Source organism: Ranitomeya variabilis, chromosome 4 (assembly GCF_051348905.1).
Source record: "Ranitomeya variabilis isolate aRanVar5 chromosome 4, aRanVar5.hap1, whole genome shotgun sequence".
In the NCBI taxonomy this organism is placed as follows: Eukaryota; Metazoa; Chordata; class Amphibia; order Anura; family Dendrobatidae; genus Ranitomeya; species Ranitomeya variabilis.
The window spans coordinates 631188447-631212029 of NC_135235.1; the positions used below are offsets into that span (position 1 = coordinate 631188447).

Below are 23583 nucleotides of genomic sequence, written 5' to 3' on the forward strand. Positions count from 1 at the left end.
GTCCATATTCATTACTTTAATGAGCGGTACCACGTGACCGCTGAACAGGGGAAGAAGCCGCCGGCGCCAGAGACCGTGGGACATGCAGGGACCGCGCCAGGAGCAGGTGAGTATATGACAGTCGTCGCTCCCCCTCACCCGCCGACCCCCGCTGACCATAACTCCGGTATAAGTCGAGAGGGACACTTTCAGCCCATTTTTGTGGGCTGAAAATCTTGGCTTATACTCGAGTATATATGGTAATTCAAAAATTAAAATCACGGCACCTTCCCTTTAACAACCCTTCTGAGAAATTTCTTATATTTGTGTCATGATACAATACACTTCCACAAACAACTGATTATCATCTCATTGGCTGAAAACACCAGACTCAAATATCACTTGATATCTGTTATTTTCCTATTTTTGACATTTGTTTTGATTTGGTTCGCTATCTTTTTTAGGTCTGAAAAACTGATGTAGATTTAGGTCAAATCGGCTGCTCTACATGAGAAAGTGAAATCCTGTTGGACAGGGCAACCAAGGTCTTTATCTCACTAGCAGTTAGCAACAGCTATTTATCTAATGTGTGGCTCTCTGAATGGAGGTCTGTGGAGATACCCCATTACTGGGCACAGGCATCATTAATCAATAATGCATCACATTCCAGGAGATAGAACGTGCTCCCATCTATATACTCTGTGATAAATCTCTGTATGTGACTGTACTGTAGTGAGGAAAGACCACTGTAATTTATATGTATTGTGTTAAATATGGTATGTCATACCTAAGTCTCTATATCTTCCACTGACTTCTGAATGTCTGTGAAATCTAATTGTCTCCTTCATCCTTCTTGGGGAAACACCATTATACTTCGATCTGTAGTTGTTATGACCTGGTGGTTACGGAGCGGTACTGAGATGACCTGGTGGGTAAAACCAATCATGGACAAGCTCAGAGGAGGTGGCAGCTCCACAGACAGAAATCACTGATATGACCTAGTGATTACGGAGCAGCACTGAAATGACCTGGTGGGTAAAACAAATAATGTACAAGCTCTGAGGAGGTGGTAGCTTTACTGACCGCAATCCCTACTCCTAACACCAACACTAGAAATAGCCGTGGAGCTTTCCTATCTCTGCCTAGATGCCTCTTCACAGCCTAAGAACTAGCTACCCCTGAAGATGGAAACGGAAAACTATCTCGCCTCAGAGAAACCCCCAAAGGAAGGATAGCCCCCCACAAATATTGAGTGAAGAGGGAAATGACAAACTCAGAAATGAAACTAGATTTTAGCAAAGGAGGCCAATACTATCTAAATAGACAGAGATAGAAAAGGCTACTGTGCGGTCAGTATAAAATCTAAATGTCCACGCAGAATTTACAAAAATAACCTCCACACCGACTCACGGTGTGGAGGGGCAAATCTGCACCCCAGAGCTTCCAACTAGCCGGAATATTTCATAATGACAAGCTGGACAAAAGAGACATAACTTAAACTGAACAGAAGGTCAAAAGCAGGGAAACACCCAAAAACTAGCAGAACTTATCTTAAGCGAAAATGGACTGGCCAACAGAGAACTTCCAGGAAAGGACTGAATCCACAGGAAGAAACATTGACAGCTGGCATCAACATAAACAGCCAAAAGCCCAGTTAAATAACAAGGCCAGGGAACCGATTAGTGAAAGCAGCTGCTAAGTTCCACTTGAAACCACCAGAGGGAGCCCAAGAGCAGAACTCCCAAAAATACCATTCGCAACCACAGGAGGGAGCCCAAGAACGGAATTCACAACAGTACCCCCCCCTTGAGGAGGGGTCACCGAACCCTCACCAGAGCCCCCAGGCCGATCGGTACGAGCCAAATGAAAAGCACGTACCAAATCGGCAGCATGGACATCGGAGGCAAAAACCCAAGAGTTATCCTCCTGGCCATAACCCTTCCACTTGACCAGATACTTAAGTTTCCGCCTTGAAAGACGAGAATCCAAAATCTTCTCCACCACATATTCCAGCTCCCCCTCAACCAACACCGGAGCAGGAGGGTCAACAGAGGGAACCATGGGCACCACATATCTCCGCAACAAAGATCTATGGAACACATTATGAATGGAAAACGAAGCTGGAAGGGCCAAACGAAAAGACACCGGATTGATAATTTCCAAAATCCTATAAGGACCAATAAAACGAGGTTTGAACTTAGGGGAAGAGACCTTCATAGGAACATGACGAGAAGACAACCAGACCAAATCCCCAACCCGAAGCCGGGGACCAACGCACCGACGGCGGTTACCAAAACGTTGAGCCTTTTCCTGAGACAATGTTAAATTGTCCACCACATGAGTCCAAATCCGCTGCAACCTGTCCACCACAGAATCTACCCCAGGACAGTCCGAAGGCTCAACCTGCCCTGAAGAAAAGCGAGGATGAAAACCGAAATTACAAAAAAAAGGCGAAACCAAGGTAGCCGAACTAGCCCGATTATTAAGGGCAAACTCGGCCAACGGCAAGATGGTAACCCAATCATCCTGATCAGCCGACACAAAGCATCTCAAATAGGTTTCCAAGGTCTGATTGGTTCGCTCCGTCTGTCCATTTGTCTGAGGGTGAAACGCCGAAGAAAAAGACAAATTAATGCCCATTCTACCACAAAAGGACCGCCAAAACCTAGAAACAAACTGGGTACCTCTGTCAGACACAGTATTCTCCGGAATACCATGCAAACGAACCACATGCTGGAAAAACAAAGGAACCAAATCAGAGGAGGAAGGCAACTAAGGCTAGGTTCACATTGCGTTAGGGCAATCCGTTTAGCGCTAGCGCTTGCGGATTGCGCTAACGCAATGTTTTTGTAGGGGCCGCGTTTAGGGGTCGCGCTAACGTCCCCGCTCTCGCAGATCCCCGATCTGCGAGAGCGGGGAACGGACCTCGGGCGCGCCGCGGAAGCTGCAAGCAGCGTGCGAGGCGCGCTACAAAAGAACGGCACATCGCTAGCGCGAGCCGAAAAAGGCACGCGCTAGTGATGCGCTACAGGCAAAATTTACATTGCTGTCAATGGGTGCGCTAACGGACCCGTTGCATGGCGTTAATTGCGACATTTTTGCCGTGCAACGCTGTCCGTTAGCGATTACCCACTAACGCAATGTGAACCTAGCCTTAGGCAAAGGTACCAAATGGACCATTTTAGAAAACCGGTCACAAACCACCCAGATGACAGACATCTTCTGAGAAACAGGAAGATCAGAAATTAAAATCCATGGAAATATGCGTCCAAGGCCTCTCAGGGATAGGCAAAGGCAAAAGCAACCCACTAGCACAAGAACAGCAGGGCTTAGCCCGGGCACAAATCCCACAGGACTGCACGAAGGAACGCACATCCCGTGACAAAGAAGGCCACCAAAAGGACCTGGCAACCAAATCTCTGGTACCAAAGATCCCAGGATGATCAGCCAACACCGAACAATGAATCTCAGAAATCACCTTACTAGTCCAACCAACAGGAACAAACCATTTCCCCACAGGACAGCGGTCGGGTCTATCAGCCTGAAACTTCTGAAGCACCCGCCGCAAATCAGGGGAGATAGCAGAAAGAATCACCCCCTCCTTGAGAATACCACTCGGCTCACGGACTCCAGGAGAATCAGGCAAAAAACTCCTAGACAGGGCATCAGCCTTCACATTCTTAGATCCCGGAAGATACGAGACCACAAAATCAAAACGGGAGAAAAACAAAGACCACCGAGCCTGTCTAGGATTCAACCGCTTGGCCGACTCAAGGTAGATCAGATTCTTATGATCGGTCAAGACCACAACACGATGCTTGGCTCCCTCAAGCCAATGTCGCCACTCCTCGAATGCCCACTTCATAGCCAACAACTCCCGATTGCCGACATCATCATTACGCTCAGCAGGCGAAAACTTTCTGGAGAAGAAAGCACACGGCTTCAACACAGAGCCATCAGAACTTCTCTGAGATAGAACAGCTCCTGCCCCAATCTCAGAAGCGTCAACCTCAACCTGAAAAGGGAGAGAAACATCTGGCTGACGCAACACAGGGGCAGAAGTAAAACGACGCTTAAGCTCCTGAAAGGCCTCCACAGCCGCAGAGGACCAATTCACCACATCTGCACCTTTCTTGGTCAAATCGGTCAGAGGTTTAACCACAGTAGAAAAATTAGCAATGAAGCGACGATAAAAATTAGCAAAGCCCAAAAATTTCTGAAGGCTCTTCACAGATGTAGGTTGAGTCCAATCATAAATAGCCTGAACCTTAACAGGGTCCATTTCAATAGCCGAGGGAGAAAAAATGAACCCCAGAAAAGAAACCTTCTGAACTACGAAAAGGCACTTAGACCCCTTCACAAACAATGAATTAGCATGAAGAATCTGAAATACCATCCTGACCTGCTTCACATGAGACTCCCAATCATCGGAAAAAAACAAAATATCATCCAAATATACAATCATAAATTTATCCAGATACTCCCGGAAAATATCATGCATAAAGGACTGAAACACAGATGGAGCATTAGAGAGCCCGAAAGGCATCACAAGATATTCAAAATGGCCTTCGGGCGTATTAAATGCTGTTTCCCATTCATCACCCTGTTTGATGCGGACCAGATTATACGCCCCTCGAAGGTCAATCTTGGTAAGCCAGCTAGCCCCTTTAATCCGAGCAAACAAATCAGAGAGCAAAGGCAAAGGGTACTGGAATTTGACCGTGATCTTATTGAGAAGGCGATAATCTATACAGGGCCTCAAGGAGCCATCCTTCTTGGCAACAAAAAAGAACCCCGCTCCCAACGGTGACGAATACGGGCGAATATGCCCCTTCTCCAAGGACTCCTTTACATAAGTCCGCATAGCAGCATGCTCTGGCACAGACAGATTGAAAAGTCGACCCTTAGGGAATTTACAGCCAGGAATCAAATTAATAGCGCAATCGCAGTCCCTATGAGGAGGCAGAGGACTGGATTTAGGCTCCTCAAATATATCCTGGAAATCCGACAAAAACTCAGGAACTTCAGAAGAAGGGGACGAGGAAATTGACATCAGAGGAATGTCACTATGTATTCCCTGACAACCCCAACTAGTCACAGACATAGATTTCCAATCCAGCACTGGATTATGTACCTGTAACCATGGAAACCCCAGCACAACCACATCATGCAAATTATGCAACACCAAAAAGCGAATATTTTCCTGATGTGCTGGAGCCATGTTCATGGCTAACTGTGTCCAGTACTGAGGTTTATTCTTGGCCAATGGCGTAGCATCAATCCCCCTCAAGGGAATAGGATTCTGCAAAGGCTCCAAGGAAAAACCACAGCCTAAGAACTAGCTACCCCTGAAGATGGAAACGGAAAACTATCTCGCCTCAGAGAAACCCCCAAAGGAAGGATAGCCCCCCACAAATATTGAGTGAAGAGGGAAATGACAAACTCAGAAATGAAACTAGATTTTAGCAAAGGAGGCCAATACTATCTAAATAGACAGATAGAAAAGGCTACTGTGCGGTCAGTATAAAAACTAAATGTCCACGCAGAGTTTACAAAAATAACCTCCACACCGACTCACGGTGTGGAGGGGCAAATCTGCACCCCAGAGCTTCCAACTAGCCGGAATATTTCATAATGACAAGCTGGACAAAAGAGACATAACTTAAACTGAACAGAAGGTCAAAAGCAGGGAAACACCCAAAAACTAGCAGAACTTATCTTAAGCTGAAATGGACTGGCCAACAGAGAACTTCCAGGAAAGGACTGAATCCACAGGAAGAAACATTGACAGCTGGCATCAACTACAGCCAAAAGCCCAGTTAAATAACAAGGCCAGGGAACCGATTAGTGAAAGCAGCTGCTAAGTTCCACTTGAAACCACCAGAGGGAGCCCAAGAGCAGAACTCCCAAAAATACCATTCGCAACCACAGGATGGAGCCCAAGAACGGAATTCACAACAGTAGTAGATCGGCTCACTCGGCTGCAAATGGAGGTAAACAATAAAAACAGCTCTTCGGACAAAACAAGAAAAGAAACCAAAATGGTATACAGTCTCTGCATCTGCGGGGATCTTACCTCTCAGAATAATAACCACTCTCTGGTTCAGTTTTTCCTTCTCAGGACAAAAAGTGCTGGAGATCCTCTCTCTAGCCCTACTGAACACTAAATGCCTCTGGAAGTACACTATTTAAGCTCCAGACCACACCCTGGGGTGGAGATTTGGGGTACAACAAAGAAAATGGGTAATCCAGCTTAGAAAAATATAAAACTTTGTTTTTAATGAGAAAAATTCATAAAAGCAGGCACGATGTGGACAACATATGGATCCCAGAGGGCTACCAAACTTCATTTTCTGGAACTTACACACCCAAGCCGGTGCGGCTCCACGCGTGGAAGTCATTATTGGATAGAGACTGATAATGTTGAGCTGACCTTTCCCGTTTCCCATCCCTTTTTGTTTTTCATAAAAGGAGGACAACCTCCCACCCGCTCTATGGTTATCCAAAAAAACCCACCCATATGGCTGATTAACCCCTTTTAACACATAGTGTGCTGGCACTGCTGGAGGAAACTTCTGGGTTTCAAATCACTGAAGCTAATAGCCTCAGTGAAACGTATCTCCCCTCCAGCACTTTGCCAGTTACTTTGTCACATATCCCCCCACCTTTGCACAAAGCCGTGAGTTTTGGCACCTTCACTCCCTAAGCAGGGAAGTCTGGATAGGGAATCTGTGTTACCATGTAGCTTCCCTGGTCTATGCTTGACGTGGAAGCTGAAGTCCTGGAGCGCCAGAAACCACCTAGTCACCTGGGCATTCTTCCAATTTCTTTCCATTATCCATCTCAGGGGTACATGGTCTGACACTTACTAACCTGAACTTCCGGCCTAACAAGTAGTACCTCAGCATGTCAACCGCCCATTTGATGGCCAAACACTCTTTCTCTACAATGGCATAGTTCTTTTCACAGGAGGAGAGTTTCCTACTTGGGTAAAAGACTGGATGCTTGTCCCCATCTACTATCTGAGACAACACGGCTCCCAACCCGACCTCCATGGCATCTTTTGGACCACAAAATCCTTTGTGAAGTCATGTGTGACCAAGACTGGATGTTTGCATAGGGAGAGCTTCAACTCCTCGAACGCCGCTTCAGAGGATCATTTGGCCATCGATGGGATAAATCACTGATAATATCTTACAATTCTTAGAAAGGCCCGAACTTGCTTCCTGGGGACTGGTTGTGGACAATTTTGGATTGCTTTCACCTTATTTACTTGCGTCTTTATTTTGCCCCTTCCGGCGACATAGCCCAAGTATTTTGCCTCTTCCTTACCAACGGCACACTTCTTTGGGTTTATGGTAAACTCTTAATTCCCCAGTGCATACAGTACCGCCTGTGCCTTCTGCAGGTGACTTCCCCAAATCCGGGCTGAAGATCATGAAGTCATCCAGATAAGCAGCGACATACTTTTTCTGAGATTCTAGGATCCTGTCCATGGCCCTCTGGAAGATAGCTGGGGCTCTCTGCAGACCGAACTGCATCCTGGTGAATTTAAATTACTCGTTAGGCATAGCGAAGGCTGTCTTTTCCTTGGCACTTGTGGACAGGAGAATTTGCCAGCATCCGTTTGTTAGGTCCAGTGTGGTGATATCTGACCTGGGGCATCAGATACAAGTCAAACTTGGACACATCATATAGCTCCCTGTAGTCATTACAGAAACACCACTCTTCATCCAGCTTTGGCACAAGGACATGGGGCTAGACCAACCGTTCTTTAACTCCTGGATGACTCCCAAGCTCAACATTCTCCTCACATCGTGGCGGGCTTCAGGAATCCGATACAGCTTTTGGTTCACCCTCACATGCGGTTCCTTCAGGATTTCATGCTCCATGACCTGTGTACAACCTGGCAATTCCAAAAACAGGTCCGGTTCCGCTGAAGCAACTCTTGACACTGTTGCTTCTGGGCCGGCAATAGTGTCTCTGCCACTGTGACATCCTCGACCCTGGCTTCTGGATTGTCCCCCAGGCACATAGCTTCCTCTGGTTCCCTGTCTTGCCATAGTTTGAGCAGGTTAATGTGGTACACCTTGTATGGCCTTCTCTCCCTGGTTGGTGGACCTTGTATTTGAAGTCACTCAACTATTCAATCACCTCGTATGGCCCTTGCCATTTGGCCATGACTTACTTTCCACTGTGGGAATCAACACAAATACCCGGTCTCCAGGGCTAAACTGTCCGATTGTAGACCCTTGCCTGGGCGTTTTGTGCTTGAAGGTGCCTCTCCTTCACCATCTGCACCATGTTTGTGATCATGTCCTGCATCTGGGCTGCATGCTTGATGATGCTTCGATAGGGTGTAACATCTGCTTCCCAGGTCCCCTTTTGCAACATCCAGAAGGCCAAAAGGGGTGCCACCCGTAAAGCAGCTTGAACAGTGAGAACTCCGTAGAGGCCTGTGAGACTTCCCAGGTAGAGAACAATAGGTATGGCAGTAGGCAATCCCATTTTTGGCCATCCTTCTCCACGATCTTCTTAAGCATGGACTTAAAGGTATTGTTGAACCTCTCCACCAGGCCGTCCAACTGTGGATGATACACCAACATCCGTAGTTGTGTAATCTGGAGAGCCTTATACAATTCACTCATCACTTTGCGCATAAACAAAGTTCCTTGGTCCATCAGGATCTCCTTTGGCAGGCCTGTACGGGATAAAATATTTACTAACTCTCAGGCTATGCTAGTGGTGGAGGAGTTTCTCAGGGATAATGTCTCCAGGTACCGTGCTGCATAGACCATCACTACTAGGATGTATTAGTGCCCCCTCGCGGACTTAACTAGGGGCCCTACAAGGTCCATGTCAATCTCATCAAATGGGACCTCTATAATGGGCATACGGGAGCAGTTAGCTGACAAGTAGGGCAGGACCGGCAGTAGTTGACAATCTTTGTGACACCCAGGTCAGTAGAAGCTCTGAAGGACCCGTTCTTGAGTTTTTTTCTACTTCACTATGTCCAACCCCACCAGCTCTGCACACATCACATACACCACTTTACTTAATGTAAATTAGAAATGTAGTCTGGTGAGAGCATATGGCTGCTACCCCAAATGAGCGACATCCTGTGACTGTAACATCTTTCAGGTAAGACTCATATTATATGTGTAATATATCATATTTCATAGTTGAAGGGGGTAAAGGGCGGTGTGCATGTGTAATGAAGGACCCTCCCATGGATGGATCATACTGTATAGTGCACTATGTGGGGCCCTTTGTATTGTATGGAGCATTTCATGTGACTCATTATACTATATTGAGCACTATGTGGGGTGTATTATACTGTATGGAGCACTATGCAGGGTCTATTATGCTGTATGGATCACTATGTGGAATCCATTATACTGTATGGAGTACTATGTGGGGCCTATTGTACTGTATAGAGCACTATATGGGGTCCATGCTACTGTATGGTGCACCATATAGGCCTCATTATACTGTATGGAGCACTATGTGGGGCCCATTAGACTGTATGTTGCACTATTGGGGGCCCATTATACTGTTTGGAGAATTATGTGGGGACTACTATACTGTTTGCAAGTGTATGTGGGCGGCCATTATGCTGTTTGTATGGCTATGGAGGGGCTATTATACTGTTTTCACGGCTATGGGGGCATTATACCTTTTTCAGTGCTATGTGGGGGCCATTTTACTATTTGCAGGTTTATGTCAGAGACCATTGTACTGTTTGGAGGGCTATGGGGGCATTATACTATTTGCAGGGCTATTGGGCGCATTATACCATTTGCAGGGATATGTGTATGTGTATTACTGTATGTGAGCAATTATAAAGTGTAAATGATGGTGTGGGGTCTAATAATACTGTTTTACTGGCTTTTTAGAGGCCATTATGCTGTTTGGAGGGCTAGTGAGGGCCATTATACAGTGTGGAGGGTTGTGTTTGGTCAATCATACAGTGTGGGGCCCATTATACTATATGGATAGCTGTGTTGGGGTCACAGTTGGTGCATCATTCTGTGTTGGGGGTTCATCATAGTTTACCGTGAGTGTTGAGGGGGCACACAGTAAGGTCATCATACCGTGCGTGTGGAGGGCACTGGGGATCAATTCACTGTGGGGGTATCATATTGCATACTGTGTTTAATGGTGCAATTTTGTTGGCATCATACTTTATGGGGGAAACGAAAGGGGAATTAAGGCCTTCAATAGAAAGAAAATTACTTTGCAACCACTGCAAAGTTGCGTGATATTCTCTTCTTTGACCCTGCTGAATATTAATTTTGGGGGGGGATGGGGAGGGGCCCAATTACAAGTTCTGCTGTGCAGACCTATTAATTCTATGTATGCCCCTGTTCGACAGCCACAACACATGCAGGGATTGTCTAACAAAAAGGCAATACCTGCATGTGTTGCAGCTATCAAACAGCCATGAGACATGTAGCCGCGGCGACTCATCACTAGTGTGCACAGTTTGGGATTGCGTTCTGTGCTCAGTCCACACCCTGAGTGTGGGGCAAGTGTGAGACTGAGATATAGAGTGATATGGACCCCATAGAATCATGTCCATTCCATGTCATGGTCGAGGCTAAGTGAAGGCCTGACTGTACTGGGGGGCAGGAAGGTACACCTGACTGGATGCAGTGATCATGTGAAGCCAGTAACAGCTTGTTTTGTTTTGTGATGCATTTTTATGCATCACCAAGACTAAACTCAATTCATCATTTCAGGCAGCTCATACGTAATAGTATGCTCACAGGATATTTCTCTTGGTACAAACTATTAAAACAAAAACAAACATCATTAGACATCACAAAAAATATGTCAAAACTGTTCAATCACAATTCTCATGGAATGCTCCACAACTTTTATCTAATTAGTCCATGAGGGAATACAGGCATGGTATGGGCGGGTGCAGTAGGGACTTTGTTATCTGGTGTCCCACCTCTATCCTTCCAAACTCCTATTTCATTTGTCACCACCCTCCTGGGCCTGGAGATTTTCAATGTGGCTTTTCTGCTCAAAGCTTGCTATCTGAACAAGTCACATGTAGAAATGCCATCTACAGTTTTGGCCAAAAGTATTGACTCCCCTGCAATTCTGTCAGATAATACTCAGTTTCTTCCTGAAAATGATTTCAAACACAAATTCTTTGGTATTATTATCTTCATTTAAATTGTCTTAAATAAAAAAAACACAAAAAGAATTGTCCTAAAGCCAAATTGGATATAATTCTACACCAAACATAAAAAAGGGGGTGGACAAAAGTTTTGGCACTGTTCGAAAAATCATGTGATGCTTCTCTAATTTGTGTAATTAACAGCACCTCTAACTTACCTGTGGCACCTAACAGGTGTTGGCAATAACTAAATCACGCTTGCAGCCAGTTGACATGGATTAAAGTTGACTCAACCTCTGTCCTGTGTCCTTGTGTGTACCACATTGAGCATGGAGAAAAGAAGACGGTCCCTACAGTCAAACATGGCGGAGGTTCCCTGATGTTTTGGGGTTGCTTTGCTGCCTCTGATACTGGACTTCTTGACCATGTGCATGGCATTATGAAGTCTGAAGACTACCAACAAATTTTGCAGCATAATGTAGGGCCCAGTGTGAGAAAGCTGGGTCTCCCTCAGAGGTCATGGGTCTTCCAGCAGGACAATGACCCAAAACACACTTCAAAAGCACTAGAAAATGGTTTGAGAGAAAGCACTGGAGACTTCTAAGGTGGCCAGTAATGAGTCCAGACCTGAATCCCATAGAACACCTGTGGAGAGATCTAAAAATGGCAGTTTGGAGAAGGCACCCTTCAAATATCAGGGACCTGGAACAGTTTGCCAAAGAAGAATGGTCTAAAATTCCAGCAGAGCATTGTAAGAAACTCATTGATGGTTACCGGAAGCAGTTGGTCGCAGTTATTTTGGCTAAAGGTTGTGCAACCAAGTATTAGGCTGAGGGTGCCAATACTTTTGTCTGGCCCATTTTTGGAGTTTTGTGTGAAATGATCAATGTTTTGCTTTTTGCTTCATTCTCTTTTGTGTTTTTTTCATTTAAGACAAATTAAATGAAGATAATAATACCAAAGAATTTGTGTTTGCAATCATTTTCAGGAAGAAACTGAGTATTATCTGACAGAATTGCAGAGGTGTCAATACTTTTGGCCACAACTGTATGTCCTGAAATGGAACTCCACTAGCTATCAGGTCACAAAACAGCTCCTTTCTGGTTTTTCTAACTTGGGAATTATCGCCTTTCCTTCTCTCTTGATCTACTCTGTCTACTGTGTAATTTCTTGACACTTTTGCTTTCTCTAGAGCAGATAACTGAGAAATTAAACTGCATGCTGTATATACATTAGTGGAGGTTCCCATGAGCGCACTGAACATAGTGAATAATGGGGATTTGTAAGCAGTTGGGCACCTTCTATGAACTTATTTTTCATCATTATTGTCATCACTGTAGCATCTGGCCCCTTCCAATCCTCAACAACAGCAAAGTGATCATTCAGATCTGGCAAAGGATTGCGAGTTATACCACCTATGCATGCAATTTCTCTCAGTCTCTGAACTGCATCTGCAAGAGACTCCCATCGTGTTTGTGGTATTAATTCAATCGGAGAATCATACACTTGTGCCACAGAATCCCTCACCAAATGCAATAGGGAAAAAATCTCTGCAGTGTCCCTTGCACGTCTCATTTTTAAACGCACCATGGGATCAATACAAATACTAGCAATTCCTATGCCCTCAAAAGGTTCAGGATTATCGTATCGGCTCCAAAATCCCATAACCTGAGAATCCATGTTAATAAATTTTCTCTGCTTGCTGTCTGTACCTGGTGGCTAATTCTGTTAGTTCCCCTGCTGTATAATTTCTAGTTTCCTCTGTCATGGCGGATTCTGCTCCAACAGCTACATCTCCTGCATCCATCATATCTCCCCTACGCTGAGTGACTTCTCTCCTGGTCTTTGTTAATACAATAGATCTGGCATGCAATTCTACCTCATTTTCTAAGGCATCACATTCTGAAAAATCTGACCATTTCCCGTGTGCAAGCATGGTTCTAACATGTGCAGTATGACTATCTGACACTGGCTGCTGCCTCCTCCTGTGCTTATTCTTATTCATATTTTTTATCACATATTCTTCAAAACTCTTTTGCATTTTATCATGCTGTTTCACTTGATCTCTCAAAGCTGATTGCAAAATGATCCTTTGCTCTATAGCTGTATGCAGCTCTAAACGCAAGTGATCAATCTCCTCCTGCAAACTTTGCAGAGCCTGGACACAGACCCATCCAACGGCCGCTGCTGTTTTTGCTCCTTTGCATCATACCTTGAGAGATCAAATTTTGCAGCCACATCCTGGGGATTTGCTAAACGCTGTCCCTCCATATACTTATTACATTCCTGTGCCATTGGGGTCCACGGTCCTGACAACACCCATTCTGGCAAAAATCTGACACTGTCAATTGCTTTCCTATTCTTAACAAACTTATTCAATTTTGCAAACATTTTTATTCAAGACACAATTCCCACTTGCTGAAACCACTTGTTTTGTTACGGAATGATGTCACCAGTCTCTTGTCCACTCACAAAGGTACATCCCTTCAATCCCCAATAAAACCTGATTTACCAGCTTTTTGCAACTGGAGGAGAGGGCTTCATGTAGGAAACATGGCAGAAATTCAGCAACTGGTTGATGGGCCCCTGAACACATGTGGGGGAATTATATATATCTGATTGAAACCATATCAATAGCTCTATAATTCATATTAATTAATTGGAGTGTTGAAATCATTTAAAATATATAACATACTACACACAGCTCCAGAGATTTCTTGCATGGGATCTTTATGATTTTATATCAGTTCATCCTCTCCCCTTTCAGTTCCTTACAATATCGGATCTTTTCAGAGGAGATCTTCCATATAAGAGAATTTTCCAGAGTGACCTCTCAAGGATGGACACAGAAAAGGACAAGATGGCGGAGAGGATATTACACCTCACCCTAGAGATCCTCTTCCAGCTTACTGGAGAGGTGAGAAATTTTGATGACGTCACATTACATCATTCTTATCTATGGGAATAACAGATGGACAGAACTGGAGAGGTGAGGATTCTGGAAATGTCTGTAGTGAAATGTATTAATGCGTCTCTCCATAACCAGGATTACATAGTAGTGAAGACGACCTCTAGTGAACGCTATCAGGCCCCTGTGTCTGAGGGATGGGGAAGACCCCTGAGCCCAATCACGAGACCGCCGCCTCATCTCCTGATTCATGAGAACATCAATGACCAGAAGATCCTAGAACTCACCTACAAGATGATTGAGCTGCTGACTGGAGAGGTGACACTGCTGGGAATGCTGGGACATTATACAGTAACGCTATGAAGGGATCGGGGGATGACGGTATCATTGTATGTGTCAGGTTCCCATACGATGTCAGGATGTCACCGTCTATTTCTCCATGGAGGAGTGGGAGTATTTAGAAGGACACAAAGATCTGTACAAGGACGTCATGATGGAGGTTCCTCAGCCCCGAACATCGCCAGGTAATAGGACTAAATACACACGGCCTATAATTATCTGTATGTAAAGAATAAATTCAGTCCCTGTATGTGTTTCCTCCAGTTCTATCTAGTAAGAGGATAACACCAGAGAGATGCCCCCGTCCTCTTCTTCCACAGGACTGTAAACAAGAAAATCCCAGTGTTCCTCAAGATTATCAGGTAGATGGAGAGAAGGTCTCATGAAATCTCCCCTATGATATGTAAAAGGTTGTGAAGGTCTTGTGTTTATTCTTGTTTTATACCTGAAGGGGTATTCCCATCTCCAAGATCATATCCCAATGTGCAGTAGGTGTAATAATAATATTAGCAAATGCCTCCAATTAGAAATGTAGTATAGTTCTCCTGATTTGCTATGTCACTTAGTTCATGTGCAGGCATTGCAGTAGCTTTAGAATCCATGGTTACAACCACTCATATAATGACAGTTAGCTGTTAGTGGTCGTACCATCGATACCTAAGCTTCTGCAATGCCCTGCACATGAGGTAAGCGACATAGCGAATCAGGAGAACTATTCTACATTTCTAATTGAAGGTATTTGCTAATATTATAATTATTATTACACCTACAGAATCTTGGAGATGGGAATACCCCTTTAATTGGCAATTTATTAGAAACACGCTCCATTTCCCAACTGAACCTTATTAGACACATGACCCCGGCACGCAGAATGAAATTATCAGTTTTCAGAATGTGAAGATTAACCAATCTGAGCGACTTCACGTGAGGTCATCATTGCTAGATTAACCCCTTCATGACCTTGGGATTTTCCGTTTTTCCGTGTTCGTTATTCACTGCCCTCCAAACCTTGCTAAAAAAAAAATTGCACCATTTTCCGATACCCGTAGCATCTCCATTTTTCGTGATCTCGGGTCAGTTCAGGGCTTATTTTTTGTGTACCAAGCCAATGTTTTTAATTATACCATTTTGGTGCAGATACGTTCTTTTGATCACCCGTTATTGCATTTTAATGCAATGTTGCGGTGACCAAAAAAATGTAATTCTGGCGTTTCGAACGCGGCGATACCAAATATGTGTAGGTTTGATTTTTTTTATTGTTTCATTTTTAATGGGTTGAAAGGGTAGTGATTTAAACTTTTTTTTACTTTTTTTTTTTCACATTTTTTTTCTACTTTTTTTTTTTTTACTTTTGCCATGCTTCAATAGTTTCCATGGGAGGCTAGAAGCTGGCATAACTCCATCGGCTCAGCTACATGGGAGCTCCTATGTAGCTGACTTACAGGCTTGCTATGAGCGCCGGCCACAGGGTGGCGCTCACAGCAAACCGGAATCAGCAACCATAGAGGTCTCAAGGAGACCTCTGGTTACTATGCCGACGCATCGCTGACCCCGATCATGTGACGGGGTCAGCGATGCGCTCATTTCCAGCCCGATGGCCGGAAGCGCCAGTTAAATGCCGCTTTCAGCGTTTGACAGCGGCATTTAACAAGTTAATAGCGGCGGGTGGATCGCAATTTCATCCGTCGCTATTGCGGGCACATGTCAGCTGTTCAAAACAGCTGACATGTCCTGGCTTTGATGCAGGCTCACCACCAGAGCCTGCATCAAAGTGGGGGTTCTGACCTTGGACGTACTATTTTGTCCAAGGTCAGAAAGGGGTTAAGGGGTTTTTTATATGCAATGATGTAAAGAGTCTACTGAGAATAGTGTGAGAGTAACATTAGATCTTGTGGATATAAGCAACTCATCAATGAAGATATCAAGGATTGTTCTCAGAACAGATGGTGCATAGTCACGCAAATTGCAGATGTATACAATAAATGTGTCCAGATGCACTCAATGTTCCTTAGCACAATTGAGCTATAATAGCAGATGACCAGTTCCAGGATTGTGACTATCAAGTTTTAGATACCTTACTAGAAATCCCAAATATAGCATCATCTAATAACAAAATGACTCCATTTACAGGTGAGATCCACTCATCATTAAGTCCTCCCTTGCCTGCTGGCTCTAGTTTGGACCTGTTTTCCAACCAGGTTCTCAGATAAAATCTTTACTGTACCTTTTGGGAGTAGCCCAATCTGAGGACTGAGAAGCAAAAGGCTTTCAATTGACTGGGCTACAACAGTGACATAGATATAAAGCCAGCAAACAAGGGGGGTAATATTGTGGTCATATCCCATGCATATACTGTATGACTGGGGTAAAAGTGGTAAAAATACCTAAATATCTTTACATTCAGATCCCACACACTCCCTTAGGGAACTATTTCAATCATTTGTAAGACAAGAAGTTGAGAAAGGGGTATTATTATACAATTTTGCTAACTATACATGAATAGACAATTCACCTGGGTGTCCTATTATAGCGTGACAGGGTTTAGTTACTGGACCTTTATCCCACTATTTAGGCTGGATTACGCCCTTTGGTTAAGAAAACTCCCTCATATATAAAGGACACAGGTATTGGTTTTACCAATACCTGACCAGTTTGATTGGATTCCAGTTGGCAACGATCGACACCTAGGACTCCAGTGTACAGGCAGTAAGACATCAATTGCAGGATAATAATACCGAGAGCGAACAACTGAAATTTATATGTAAATCTTTATGCTTTGTTTTAGGACATAATTCATTTGAATTTGCTGAACACTAGTATACCCGGGCAGCTGGTACTGCAATGGGTACGCCAGCAGCCCCAACTTTTGCAAATATAATTTTGGGGAATTCTGAAACTTGACCATATGACCTTAGATTAAAAAGCACAAAATAATTTGCCAATGGTGAGTGTTACTCCAGTGGTATATACTTGCAAGAATGACAGTCTGTTGAGCTTTTGAAATAGATCTAAAGCTGATCATAGACACTAGATGTTGTCTGGATCTCCTCACAATTTTAATGTTATGAAGACGGCTGGTTAGAACTAAGAGCCGACAGGTTGGATTTATACAGGAGACTGCTATCATGTCATTTTTGATTTTCATGTTAAAATTTATCATCTGTTCTTTTCATTCCACACAACTTCTCCATCTGTCTGTGACAATCTTTGTTTCAGGCTAAAGTTCTGACCCATATTAATACTACAGAGACATATGTGCAGGGTTATGAGCTGTGTGAAGAGGAGATTTCTAAACAAATCTACCGCACAGGTGAGTAGTGACCTAATAAATGCAAAGAAGTCACAGATTCTACTCAGGAAAGAAATATATCTTGGTACCGTGTTAGCCAGTAGATAGAAAAATATTTAGAATTGAGAGTCCTCAGTGGTTGATACCTTTTAATGGCTAACTGAAAAGATGGTAACAAATTGCAAGCTTTCGAGACTACATACGTCTCTTCATCAGGCAAAGACTAAAACAAATTCTGAAGAATCACATATTTATGCACAACATAGTATAGAAAAAAAAAAAAAAAAAAGGGAGAGGGGAAAAAAAACCATGGATAAGCCAGGTGACATGAAGCAGAATTACCATGGGTGATAAACAGTTACGTCCATAAATATTGGGCCAATTCTTAGATAAGGATTATTTTATTGTCCTGTGATTAGGGTCTGGTTCTGTTGTGATGACCCCACATGGTCTGATGGGCAAGTTCATTAGTTGATGTAAAAAGACATAAATCCGTGTGACACATTCATTCCTGCATTTAGAGTGTCAAAGGTCGTCATCAGTTTATATTCCCAGACTCTCCTGTGTTTCTGCGATTTGAAGTTACCCTTTAATACAAGTAATTTCATGTCCATAATGTTATGATTTGGGAGACAGAAATGTATTGCCACAGGTATATCCATTCTTTTTTCTCTTATTGTATGGCGATGAGAGTTCATCCTTGTTCTCAGTTTAAGGGCAGGGCAGAAACTGAGAACAAGGATGAACTCTCATCGCCATACAATAAGAGAAAAAAGAATGGATATACCTGTGGCAATACATTTCTGTCTCCCAAATCATAACATTATGGACATGAAATTACTTGTATTAAAGGGTAACTTCAAATCGCAGAAACACAGGAGAGTCTGGGAATATAAACTGATGATGACCTTTGACACTCTAAATGCAGGAATGAATGTGTCACACGGATTTATGTCTTTTTACATCAACTAATGAACTTGCCCATCAGACCATGTGGGGTCATCACAACAGAACCAGACCCTAATCACAGGACAATAAAACAATCCTTATCTAAGAATTGGCCCAATATTTATGGACGTAACTGTTTATCACCCATGGTAATTCTGCTTCATGTCACCTGGCTTATCCATGGTTTTTTTCCCCTCTCCCTTTTTTTTTTTCTATACTATGTTGTGCATGTTGTGCATAAATATGTGATTCTTCAGAATTTGTTTTAGTCTTTGCCTGATGAAGAGACGTATGTAGTCTCGAAAGCTTGCAATTTGTTACCATCTTTTCAGTTAGCCATTAAAAGGTATCAACCACTGAGGACTCTCAATTCTAGATTCTACTCAGTCATTAGTTTGTAAATTTTTTTTGTGTATTTAATGGTTTTAGTGTTTGTTATACAGAGCTTTTTTTTACAATTCCATTATCCCTAGCTGAAGTATTCAGGCGTAGTTGCCTGATTTAAACACACATTTTTCACACTTTGGTCCCCTGGGACCCTAAGGCAACAGCATTGGGGAGGGATCCCAAGGCAAAGGGGCTGGGACTGGTGGTAGCAAGCCTCATAGTGGATTGTCAGCTAGAAACAAGATCAGACTACCAGCTTTCTGTCAGAGGCTGCTTATAAGCTACTGGAAGTGAAATTTTGGAACTGTTGGGGAAATGTGAAAACATTGTATGAGGATACTCTGGCCCTTGCTTGCTGGGTGAACATTTTTAGCAGCTTCTGTGGGAGTACTGTGCCAAAAGTAGCTGTGTGTATTCTTTCACCTATATCTGTGTGAGAACTGTGCATTTAATTCACTGTTTGTACTCTGCAGCCCTGGTTGTGGGGGTACTGTGCGCCATTGTCTGGTGTGAAATTTGTAATCAGCCTTCTCAGTGAAATGTGAAAACATGCTCCAGCTTCTGTGGGGGTACTATGCCCCATGCTCTCAGGGTGAAATTTATTATTCGCTTCTGTGGGAGAAATGTGAAAACATGCCCTGTGTGTCAAATTTTTAGCCGGACTGCTGATAGCAAGCCTTGTGGTGGACCGCCAGCTCAGTCCAAGATCATACTACCAACTTTTCACCTGAGGTATTTGTAACATATACTACTGGAGCTGCCATTTTTAAGCTGAGGGGGCACATGATCTGTGGGCAAAATTTATAAGCTGCTTCTGTAGTGATACTGTGCCCCATGCTCTGTGGATGAAATTTTTAACTAGACTGGCTGTCTTATTGCTGTGCTATCATGATTCCTAAGGTTTGCAGGGCAATTGTCCTGCTTTTACCCCCATTTTTTCCTTTTGCAGACCCCTAGCCCTTCGACCATTTTACAGCATTGAAATTCGGGTCCCTATTGATTTATATAGGGTTCGGGGTCAAGTTCGGGTGCCGAACAGGACTTTTTAAAAAGTCCTGCCTAACCCGGCCAACCCGAACATCCACGGGTTCGCTCATCACTAGTCTCTGTGGAAAATGTAACTGGAAATAATTGGTGATAGACAAAGTGAAACATGAACTTACAAAGTAGATGGCAACAATAGAGAAGTGAAAATTTGAAGGAGCGCAACCTGGTGGCTAACACAATATATTATCAGCCCCTATTTGGTGGTCTACTGTCTTGGGCTGGTTTCACACTTGCATTTCGCTGCACTGCAGATGGCAGCATACTTCCTTCTTGCTTCTTCCGTGAAGCTCCGCCCAGGCTCCGCCTAATGCCACCTGCGTTTCCCTGCGTACCTATCTTTAATATCGGGTATGCAGGGACATGCGTTGTACGTGGATGTGTCCGCATGCGGCGATTTGAGGTGTGCGGGGATCGCCGCACACCTCAAATAGCAGCATGCGGACACATCTGCATACAACACATGTCCCTGCGTACCCAATATTAAAGATAGGTACGCAGAAAATAGCAGCATGCGGACACATCTGCATACAACACATGTCCCTGCGTACCCAATATTAAAGATAGGTACGCAGGCGGCAGTAGGCGGAGCTGAAAGGAGGAAGTGCGCTGCCATCTGCAGTGCAATGAAACACAAGTGTGAAACCAGCCTTAGTCTGTCAATAATTGAATTGTATTAAAGTTTGTATAGAAATTATATAAAGTATATAAAAATAAATAATAATATTTAAATGCAGTGCTATATAAAAATAATAATCTGTTTTATTCTTGGCAGATGACTGTACCAGGAACTTCGAGGGATATATGATATTCTCAGATTTTGCAGCTGATTATCCTAGTAGCACATCTCATACATATGAAGAACATGTCATTTTTGCAGATACACCTCAAGTTCATCTCAGAAAAAATCTGTCATCTGATCGTTTTCAACAAATCCTCTCTTCTGCTTCATCAATGACAAATATGCAAAATAAAAGACAAATAAATGCTGTTGAAAATGAAATGCCTTTCATACGGAAGAACGCATACTTATGTTCAGAGTGTGGAAAATATTGCAGCAATAAGTCAAGCCTTGTTACACATCAGAGAAGTCACACAGGAGAGAAGCCATTTTCATGCTCAGAATGTGGGAAACGTTATAGTCATAAAGCCAAACTTGTAGTACATGAGAGAATTCACACAGGGGAAAAGCCATTTGCATGCTCAGAATGTGGGAAATGTTATAGTGTGAAAGATGAACTTGTAATACATCAGAGAAGTCACACAGGGGAACAGCCATTTTCATGCTCAGAATGTGGGAAATGTTTTAATTGGAAAAAAAATCTTGTTGCCCATCTGAGAATTCACACAGGAGATAGGCCATTTTCATGTTCAGAATGTGGGAAACTTTATGATGGTAAAGCCAAACTTGAAATACATCAGAGAATTCACACAGGAGAAAAACCATTTTCATGCTCCACATGTGGGAAATCGTTTAAACAGCAATCAGTTTTAAGAGTACATGAGAAAATTCACACCAGCGAGAAGCCATTTCCATGCTCAGAATGTGGGAAAAGTTTTACAAACAAATCAGATCTTGTCACCCATCGAAGACGTCACACAGGGGAGAAGCCATTTTCATGTTCAGAATGTGGGAAATGTTTTACTCGGAATTCAAGTCTTGTCAGCCATCAGAAAATTCACACAGGGGAAAAGCCGTTTTCATGTTCAGAATGTGGGAAAGGTTTTAACCGAAATTCAAATCTTGTTACACATCAGAGAATTCACACAGGGAAGAAGCCATTTTCATGTTCAGAATGTGGGAAAGGTTTTTATCGGAATTCATGTCTTGTCATCCATAAAAGAACTCACACAGGGGAGAAGCCATTTTCATGTTCAGAATGTGGAAAAGTTTTTAATCGGAAAACAAATCTTGTTAAACATCAGAGAACTCACAAAGGGCAGTAGCCATTTTATTTTTGTAATTGTTTTATTGACAACATGTACTAGAAAAACATATGAGTCACTCGTCTACTCAAGAAAGAGAAATCAATTTAGTGCACTAACTGATTATTAGAAAATGTAAACCATGACCATTTGTTTTTTTAATACAAATAAGGATAAAATAATACACCTATATTTGAAAAGTATGTATTTTACATTTGTATAACTACAGTATAAATGGTTGTCTATTGAGGCTTTCTTTCATCCTATTTGACAATGACCATGGAGAAATGATGTTATACATGATCAAGACAGTTGCCAAGGTAACCATTTAATGCCCCACTTGTCTCATCCAATTAATAATTGACCTGATAATTAACTCATTCAACCACTCACCCCTAAACAAAACCATTATTTAGAGTGGTCATGAAGAGTATAATGTACAACTTTTAAAAACAGGCAGGAGAGAAATGTATTGTGGCATGCACACAAAAATAGTGATGCCACATAGTTTCCCACACACTACGATACACATTCCATGGTGTCCACCTGTTATGATTGTGTAGCAACTCACTCAGGAATATAGAGAATATGGAGATAAAGAATGGGGGTGGGGCACTAGTGCTTTGTCTTCTGTTACAAGACAAAAACAGCTGCTAAGGAAACGTATTTTCTTCTGGTGCAGAGGCTAACAATTGTGGTAAGTAATCATATAGGAAGTAGAAAGGCAGCACTCACCGTTTTCTTTTTTGGTGAAAAGTCCTTTATTTTAACTCATATGGACATCCAATATGCGGTGCGGCACTACAATATGTGGAGGAAGACATGCGAGAAGACCGGTGGACGATGGCCGTATCACGCTTAGATAGCGCTCCTACAGGTCTACAGGTGATTGGACCTGTAGAAGCACTATTCAAGCCCGAAACGGTCGTCATCCACCTGTCTCCCAGCATATCTCACTAATGAGATAGCGCTCCCTGAGTGTGTTGGGGGACACTCACTTGGCAATGGGATTAATGCGCACAGGAGCGGTTTCTCACTTAATCATCCCATCCGGTTTATTATAAACCGGATAGAGTACAGTCCGTACCGTTACATCCATGAAACATAATAACACCAGTCTCTTTATGTAGCAGATACACTTCTCTGCCTTCTTGCAACCCCCTTGTCTGAGGTTATCTTCCAGGAGCTCCGCTCCAGACGCTGACTCCTTGTCAGTGCTGGCTTCCAGGGAAACTGCCTTACTAGCATCGCTGTCCCGTATGATGACTTGCTCCGCAACATCCCACCCAATTGTTCCAGACCCTTAGTAGGACAGTAGCTTTCCCAACACAGTTAGCCATCACAGGCTCTGCAGGTAGATGGTCTTACCATGTGCTCTTCAGGAAGTCTCCACTCGCAGGACCTTCCAACACAGATACCATGTGACCACCCCACGGTCTCATTATATCACATGAGACACACCCCTTGATGAGAGGTAGGTGGTTGGCCAGACCCATCCAGTTCTCTGGCCAACCCTGTAAGCCCAGCCCCTTACAAGCTAAACAAAGCTCATGGATCTACAGGTCCCAGAGCAACATTTCAGGCTTACAGCGCAGACACATACCGGCCATTCACAACAACGCCAGTCACTGT

General features: G+C 43.4%; 1 protein-coding gene across 3 annotated transcripts in view; it reads left to right on the forward strand.

Moving 5' to 3' along the window:
• Window positions 1-22414, forward strand: part of LOC143767259 (uncharacterized) — a 220866-nt gene extending 198452 nt beyond the window's left edge. For all 3 annotated transcript variants that reach the window (XM_077255465.1, XM_077255462.1, XM_077255464.1), the window contains exons 2-7: window positions 13878-14027; window positions 14157-14336; window positions 14419-14542; window positions 14622-14719; window positions 17574-17667; window positions 20801-22414. In XM_077255465.1, coding sequence (XP_077111580.1) covers window positions 13950-14027; window positions 14157-14336; window positions 14419-14542; window positions 14622-14719; window positions 17574-17667; window positions 20801-21972 — 1746 coding nt within the window. In that variant the 5' untranslated portion in view covers window positions 13878-13949 and the 3' untranslated portion in view covers window positions 21973-22414. The remainder of the gene's footprint in view (window positions 1-13877; window positions 14028-14156; window positions 14337-14418; window positions 14543-14621; window positions 14720-17573; window positions 17668-20800) is intronic.
• Window positions 22415-23583: the final 1169 nt, after the last annotated feature.